Source organism: Mya arenaria, chromosome 13 (assembly GCF_026914265.1).
Source record: "Mya arenaria isolate MELC-2E11 chromosome 13, ASM2691426v1".
Taxonomy (NCBI): Eukaryota; Metazoa; Mollusca; class Bivalvia; order Myida; family Myidae; genus Mya; species Mya arenaria.
Genome location: NC_069134.1, coordinates 62,119,521 through 62,128,210, shown reverse-complemented (window position 1 = coordinate 62,128,210; position 8,690 = coordinate 62,119,521). Strand labels below are relative to the sequence as shown.

Below are 8,690 nucleotides of genomic sequence, written 5' to 3'. Positions count from 1 at the left end.
ATGAGTCAAGAGCGAGTTAAAGCAGTTTTGTAAATGAATAAAAGTCTTAATAAATTGTTGATTTTATTGCATTTGAAGATTCTTGCATTTCATGTGAAAAGAAATTACACATGTCAACCCCGTCGCTTCGAAATTTCGAGATACTAAGTCGAATTTCGTGAAAAACTTACCTAAAATAAACAAGTCGAAATTTCGAGTTGATAATCATTTCAATTGGCACTTACGCGCTTACATGAACATTCATAAGTATAACAACGTTTACATATCATTCAAATCTTTATATTGCCTTTTTTAAATAGTTAATATTGATCAAAGCGTACATATAAGTATACATTATTTGTATGTTCATTTGTATAACTTGTTACAGTTTAGAAAAGCTTAAAAACTCAACCTTTTTAGATGGCCAATGTTATATCTCTTTAAAATGCACAGTACCATTATTTAATAGCATCTTCCATAGCCGCTCGTGTTAGATTTGTTAATCCTAACCTGAGCGTAGAGTGTTTTTCGGAAAAGAAGTTTACCAAGTTTCCGAAGAACACCCTGCACATGGGCTGGGATAAACCTATCTTCCAAGAGCGGCCATGGTAGATGCTTTTTCTCCCACCTCAGTTAAAAACACAAAATATAATAAAAATGTATTTTAATTTACTGATTACATGCGAGTACATTTTTAACTTTGCCAAAGGACCACATGAGGATTTCCAATGTGGCAAAATATTTGGATCGTCTTTATTAATACCTGGGGTGTGAGAAATTCCACGACACCCAAAACACGAATTCAAGGGGAGCAACTCCTGTAATCATGTTGTAGTTAAAACCAAGGGGGGTTATAAATATTTTGAAGGCGGTCCTAGTTTATCTCATGAATATTTAACAGTCAAATGGGCGTTACCGTTGCGGATGTGAGGAATTCCTCTGAGCGGAATCTGGCTGATGTTTTTGCTTCCGATTCTGATTTTGACGTGAGGTGTTAGGTTTTATAAATGTGTGGATGTGTTGATAAATGGATGGATGGACTGCCCAACGGATGGTTGGTAAGAAAACTACAAATAATTTTCAGACTGAAAAAATAAACTCTTTTATATTAAACTAAAATTGTAGTTCTTCGGTAATATCCAGAGCTCTGATATTAAATAATTTCTGGTGATTCAATTTATTTTTGGGCTATCATGGTGGTATGCATAAATCTTCATGTAAAGATTAATCGTATATTATCGTCAGTGACTGTGTGCAAACCATCTTTCTTTTCATATTCAGTGTAATTTATATGCATCCAAACGGTAAGACCATATCAATTTATTAAAAACAAATGACAAAAAAATGCAATATTATAAACGATTTGTTTATTTCTTGTTTTCTTTTCATTTGACATATAGGCCAGCTTATCTAATAGTAGTAGCCCGTACACAATAATAAACAAAGCTAATTTAGTCTCAAGTTCCTTAAATTTCACTGGAAAAAGAACAGTGATGTTTAAATGTAAAACAAAGATTATATTTCCAAAACGCCGTCGGCACTTCCTAACCAAGATAATTTCGTGTTTACTTTTCAGTTTCAGAATATAGACTATACAATTTACAAATTATGAATATTCATGAGTGTGTACCTCGGGCGGTTCTCCTACAAATATGTCACGCAGGTGTCACTAAAGTGACACTTTAACACGCCCACAATTAAGGTTACATTTCCCACGGAGTTTGTACTCTGTTAAAGAATGAAATCATATTTGTTTTGAAATATACACGTTCAGAAAGATGACAAGGAAATGCAACACAAAAGGGCGAAGTTTATGTTTGTACTCCCTTTGTTTCCCTAATTCTGTTGTTGTTGTTGTTGTTGTTGGCGTTTTTGTTTTTATTGGTTTGTTGTTGCGAAAATCCTTCTATGTAGTTGTTTTTCTGCTTTTAGGGTTAAAAAATGGCCGTTGTTTGGTTCCTTGTCAGAGTAACAACTTGTTAAAAAAACTAATCAGAGGCCTTGGCGCACACACACATATTTATATCACAGACACAAAATACAAACATCAAAAACAAACTTACACCACATACAAAAATACAAAAACCACAAAAAACAGTTTCAAGTTTTAATGTATGTTTGTGTTGCAATGCGCTATGTCAGGAACATGGGTGTTACCATTTCTGTATTTATTATATTCATTTGTTTCTGAAAAAGAATCTATAAACAATCCTAACACCTAAAAGAGACAGTTTTAAACAAAGAAGAAATTAAAGATGTACACTAATTCAAACCAGTGAGTCACTCCCGTTTCTTCGTGCTCATGATAAATAATGTCGTTTGGTTTGGTCGTCTGCTTTCAGTCAGATTTGATGAAGCATTCGAAACCAATTTACTAATGTAACTTAATTTGCACCATAAATCGGCTGACACTGATTAACAAGATCTCGGTGTCGTCTTCATATTTTTGCTGCATATTTTGGTAAATAAATACTTTCTCATGTTACCGAGGTGTCTGTTTTGTTAATGTGTCCACCATCTTTACGTCTGCAGTGAACAGAGGTCACGTGAGTTTCCTGTACGTCAAACGCTTGATCAATGTAAACAATCAAGCGTCCCGACACATAAATGGGCGCGTAAAAAGATTTCACGAATGTTGATAATTATTCACGCGGATGGACGGTCATTTTGACAATATCATCTCACGTTGACAAGAAAATACGTACACCCTGAAATATTGAGTATGGTTTCCTTTGTTTTAATAATGTTTTTTCCTTTTAGATGTTAAGTGGTTCTGCAATTATATTTTTGTCTACGTTTAAAATTAATGAAGCATCTTGTTTTAAAAAACAAAGCGTGTTTAAAAAACAAAACATGTCAGAATTATTAATTGGTTACAAGATTTTTTTCCTTGAACATTCGTATTTCCGTGAAGAAAATATAATACACAAATAAAATAAGATATAAACAAATTTTTTTATGAACTGCAGAAGAAAAGTATAATACGCAATTTAAATAAGATATAATTAGTATGCGGATAAAAATATTGTGTTTGATTTAGTCAAAGGAAACAATACCGAAATAGAGAAACAGTCAGCTAGTTTAAATGTTGTATTTTCTTTCTATTACACATAAAACATTCCACTTAAATAAACGATAAAGTAAACGAACGGGAAAAATATTTTCCTTTCGGATTTAATCAGGGTAAAAATAACAATCTTTGATTCAATGCGTGTATCGGTGAAATAATACAACTAAAAATAAATATTTAAATTCCTTTTAATTCATTGACCATTGTATTGTTATTTTAACCAGAGCCAAAAGAAAATGTTTCAACGGTAGAACAAACTGGTATTGCTACTCCATATGTCGTCCTATTTCATGCCTGCGACACGCGAACTTGCCGAAAAAATAGACACACTTTTGGTATTTATTTTTGCCAGCATTAAATTATTGCATCCTACATACAGATTACTGTTTTGTTTGTGTTTTTTCTTCTCTTCGCTCGTAATCGACTTAATTCCGTCGTAAATGGACGTCCCCAAATGTAATACTGATCTGCTATTAAAAAGTGGATTATGTCCTGTCTCATCGGATGAAACCGGAATCAGTTTGTATATATTCGCGGTGGCGTTTCCCGGGCATGTTTGTTAAATAGCCAATCTGTATTACATATGGGGACAAAATGACTTGTTTTGTGGGCTGTTGCCGTAATGTCTAGGTCAGTAATGAACGGCGTAATCATAGGACCGGTCAACCAGTGACCACACAGGTGACCAGCAATGGTAATACTTGAGTCAGACAGGGTGTCAGGGTTTGTCAGTATTTCATGAGATCGATTGATAGTTTTGGAGATGGGGGAGTGTGTAATTGGATGTGTATTCATTTAATGACTAGTTTTCGCAATCTTTTCTCTTTCTCCATTCAAAGGCCACTGTCACTGGCCTTTTTAGTCGAAACTTTAACGTTATTTGAATGTAACAAAAGGTGTTTATCTTTCCTAAAATGCCTTAATAGCTAGTATAAGTGTGTTGTTGTTGTTGTTGTTGCTGCTGCTGTTGTTTTTGAGGTTGATTTTTACATGTGTATGCCTTTAGTATGATTCATAACAATATACATGAAGAGTGTTTTCATCAACATTGCTTGAAGAGGGTCTAAGAATACATACTATCGAAATATATTCCAAGTGCGATATTACTAAACAGCCATAACTGATCAAAAAAAATATCCGTTACTAGTATTTCAATAAATTTCCACGTTCTCTTTCTTCTTCATTCTTTCAATCTTACGATAGAGCAGCATGAAACAGTCTGGCTTTTTATCACGTAATTTTGTCGAATACTAATTCGTCTTAAGATCGCTAATTTAACCACTTACACCATCTTCACACGCTAATTACTTCATGTACAAAAGCTATGTTCAAAGACATTTTTTTCGACGCTTAGGGTAGTTTCTGTAATATTATATCAAACGAAAGCTAAACGGTTCCTAATCGAATCCCTGTAGAGTTTTGACGCTCCGTGGTAGGGACTCTTATTCTTTTGCTGTGAAATTCGCAGCATGTATGAATACTTGGACGATGATGGAACGTTAATAAGGGAGAAATACATCATTAGCAAGTGCGTAATTCGGTTTGGAATCAGTGATTTTCGGTTAGGAGACCTTACAAGTTGGTTTGAAGTTAAAAATTAAGAATAGGGCACAGGAAAAATGGTTGTTATATGTTGGGTTTTCATTAACAAAAATACTGTACTTATTACCAGATAAGAATGTGTTAGTAGCTTTATAGACTAGGACATTTATACATTGACATTGTACATGAGTATGCTGAACACAAACCCCACGGACCAGACCATCAAGCACCCCCCCCCCGACCGGAAAACACTGGTGTGAGTGTGTGGGGGATGGGGTTGGGGGATGTTCCGATTAATATATATATATATATATATATAATACGTATACAATATATATATTACAATAATGCATTATATATATTGTATAACCCACTTATTACATTTTACATGATTTCTATCATCAAATAATAAAAAATATACATGAGGGAGGGGGGGGGGGTCCATCCATGCAACATTTATTCACAGAACCAGTTTGTTTGTTTTTAAATGGAACTAATTACAACAAAACAATACCTGAAAAATTGTAATAATATCATTACATTCGCTTCTGCTCTGTTAAGAAATATTTCAATCTGTTCATCAGTTTTCAGACAGTATTGAATTGAAAATGGAATTATGTCGCCATCAAAGCATTATGAAGTAGTTCTGTCTTCTATTTGTTTATCTAATTATGATTACAATGATTTGATCCCCGTATTATGTTATAATGTTGGTTTAAAATATCAATCTAGTGAACGGAAGGCTTTGGTGTTATTTATTTAGAGGCTAAAACTGCTCCATACAAAACATCCGTTTTCTATTTTGTCGAAAGCATTAGGAAAACACCTTATTATTCCGGCTATTCTTTTATGGTATTAACACCGGATTGCGAATAAAAAGGTGATATTGGGAAACAATTCGCCTATCTATTGTTGTGTTATCAGAATTCCTAGAGTATACATTGTCTTTTTGTAAAAAATGCTCTGTATTACTTAGCACCTGTATTATAATCGTCTGTTAAGGAAATTAGCATGGTTTTGCGACATTGTTTTGTAAAACGCGGCATGGGAAAAACAGCTTTGAAATTACATATTTTGCACGAATATTATATTGCCAATAAGGGCGTTTTATTCTACGTCATTTTTGCTTCATCATATTATATGTATATAATGTATAAAATTATATTCAATACATATTCATATATTATATGTTCCATTGCATAACGTAATGCTAACATTTATAAATCAGTTTATGTTGTTTTCCATTACGGTTTCCTGTGTAAAAAGGAACTCAGAATAAATGAATTAAATACAAAACAGGTTATTAAAAGTTTTATATTATTATTTTACACATTTCTTCTGTATATTTTTTTAAAGAAAAGGTCCCAGAAATTGACTCATACCCCTTTTAAGGTATTCGATGTACACTTATTTGAATTGTTCATGACTTTATCATCTTGGTATCATTTAAAAGGGTCTAACTAGAGAAATAATACATACAAAATAAACTGGAAAGATACAACAAAACAGCGTAGCATTTTATAACATTTGTTAAGCTACTACCACAGCCAACAAATACAATTCACAACCTACGTGAAGATTTATAAGAGATCGTGACATGATAGTGTAATAACAAGAGTACAGCAAATAAGGATGTTAAAATAAGGAATACGGTTTTTGGCCCGGAACAATTGAAAAATGGGTAACATCACGTTCGATTTAAGGGGAAACAAAGAACGACAACAACAGCAGCAGCAACAACAATAACTGCAATAACTTGATATATAATGTATTTTCTGTCATTTATTTTACATTCAAGTAATCAGCAAGAATTACATTTCAAACGTTTACCAAAATTATATAGGGGGTCACCAGCCCCAATTTCTCTTAAGCTTGTAAGCATAGTAAGCTTAAGTAGCTGGTTTCATGAATCCAAATTTCTTACTTATTTTTTTTGAATAAATAAAAATGAGTGTATTATCATAATCATCATAATAATTTTCATACTAATTTTAATTGAAAATCCAAAAAACTCCGAAGAATGTAAATATTGCACAAAATATACCCAAAACAAAACTTGTAAGCCTAGCTTTATCCTGTTACAATGGACTTAAGATGTTTTTAGAATTTGAAACCAGAAATCAAAAATTAACAAAACGAAATGTGTTCCTTAGATACCTTAAATCAAGGCTGAGCTTTTAGTATATACAAATTTATTTAAGCTGGATTGTGACGAAAGGTGAGCAATATAGAATCACTTATAGAATCACTCTCTCGAGTCCGTTTCCTGAGCAGCAACCAGTACTGTGTCCTTTTTGAGAGGCCATGAGAAAATACCCCTGATGGGGATCGAACCCACAACCTTGGGTGAGAGGTGGACACCTATATCACTAGACCACTCTCACCCCCTTAGTATGAGCATTTCGCCGTGTTTGTATCAAAGGGGGTGGTAGAGTATAATATAATGTGACCTGAGGTCTGTCCAGCATATTATAGCAAAACTTTAGTCCTTTTTGGGCCCATATAATTTTTGAATATCTATATTTTTTAATTATTCATTTAAAAGCATGTGTTATGAGGTACATTGTAGGGTTTACTAGTTTTGTTTACTGAAGTGTGGTTCTAAGATCTATATACTATATATGTACCAGCAGCGAATGCCTCAGACTCATTTAAGGACACTGCATAAAAACATGTTCGTAGTAAGCAATCTTTTTTTGTGGTACCATACATACATATAGTTTTTAAATATCTTTTAACTATACAGAGGTTACGTCAAATTCATTGATATCATGTCAAGATATTTTCATGCGAACAAAACGACATTATATAACCTTTTACAACTATTTACCGCTACACGCCAATCAAAACGGGAGGTCGCAGTAACAACCCGATTGCTATGTGAAAAGTAACGGCCTATTCCGCGTGACTATCGTTTATTAGTGATCATCCATGCGCATCGCCCCGCCCCCGAGCGAAAGTAGAACATCGCTCTAGGTGTTATTCACTCATTTAGCTTCTGGCGATTTAAGATCAGAAGGTTTTTACGTACATAAAAAAGTATCAATGATAATGAGAAATGTTTGTGGACTTTATGATACTTGTATGTTTATAAAAATTTAAACATTCAAATGTGATTGGATTTAATGATATTTTATTAATTAATTTTCATATGAAGTGATCACGGATTTAAAATCACTGCTGTATGTGTATTAAGATTCTTATTTTGACATAAAAGCGTGTGCTATCTATTAAACTTGTGTTATATACAAAATAATGACTGAAACGTCTAACAAAATAATCAGTGCTGAAATTTTATTGACACCCGAGGCGTGACCTATTGGCAGTGTTGCCTGAAAGCAAGGCCACAGGCGATTGGGTGAATGCTGGGTACCGCCCTCTATTGAGTGCTACCCAAAACGCAGTCAACAATGTCCACAGAGTTAAGTCCCGTAGTGGAGATAATCCCACTAGATTCGGTTAGCAGTGTTGGGGATGAAAATATAGGAGTTGAGAACGGGGTGGTCCGATCTAGTAGCGGGGTATTGACAGAGTTAGACAGGGTTTCCCCTAGTTATTATCTAAAGAGGGAAAATATGCCGACGGCCTATGGCCTTTTGGATCAAAATGGAAATACGACAACGACGGAAAACGACATTGAGGTGACACAATTCAACTTTATTTTTGTTAATTTTCAGATCTACCACGCAGTATCGACGTGCTTATAACTGACATTTGTTTATGTAAACATTAAAATGCAGCCTTAGATATTAAAGAATATTTTCGTTTATCTTTACATCCAATTTGTAAATTATGCATTCAGCTGGCGAGGAACTTTTCGAATTCGGGGCTGTATTGTTTTGTTTAAGTTGCATAGATGTCGTAAAATAATAGATAAATGCTTTATTTGCTAGACAAAATTCTTCAATACTTCACTTGTACGTTAAAAGCAGCCAATATTAAGCTTATAAATCAACAACGAACATTTGCAGCTTTTGATGCGGTAATTAGTTGCATTAGATTTTATTTCTGTTTTCGTGTTTTATGTAATAATTTTCCAAAATCTGCGGCGTAAAGACTCACTTTGAACTCCAAAGGCTGGAACTAACTTCTTTAAAGA

At 33.7% G+C, this 8,690-nt stretch overlaps 1 protein-coding gene across 2 annotated transcripts in view; it reads left to right on the top strand.

Moving 5' to 3' along the window:
- Positions 1–954: 954 nt before the first annotated feature.
- Positions 955–8,690, top strand: part of LOC128212971 (transcription factor AP-2-beta-like) — a 32,447-nt gene continuing 24,711 nt past the window's right edge. The window contains exon 1 of one of the 2 annotated variants that reach the window (XM_052918400.1): positions 955–1,037. In XM_052918400.1, the coding sequence (XP_052774360.1) occupies positions 987–1,037 (51 nt within the window). In that variant the 5' untranslated portion in view covers positions 955–986. Of the gene's footprint in view, positions 1,038–7,609; positions 8,233–8,690 lie in introns of those variants that run through there. The other variant, XM_052918399.1, reaches the window with a different exon arrangement.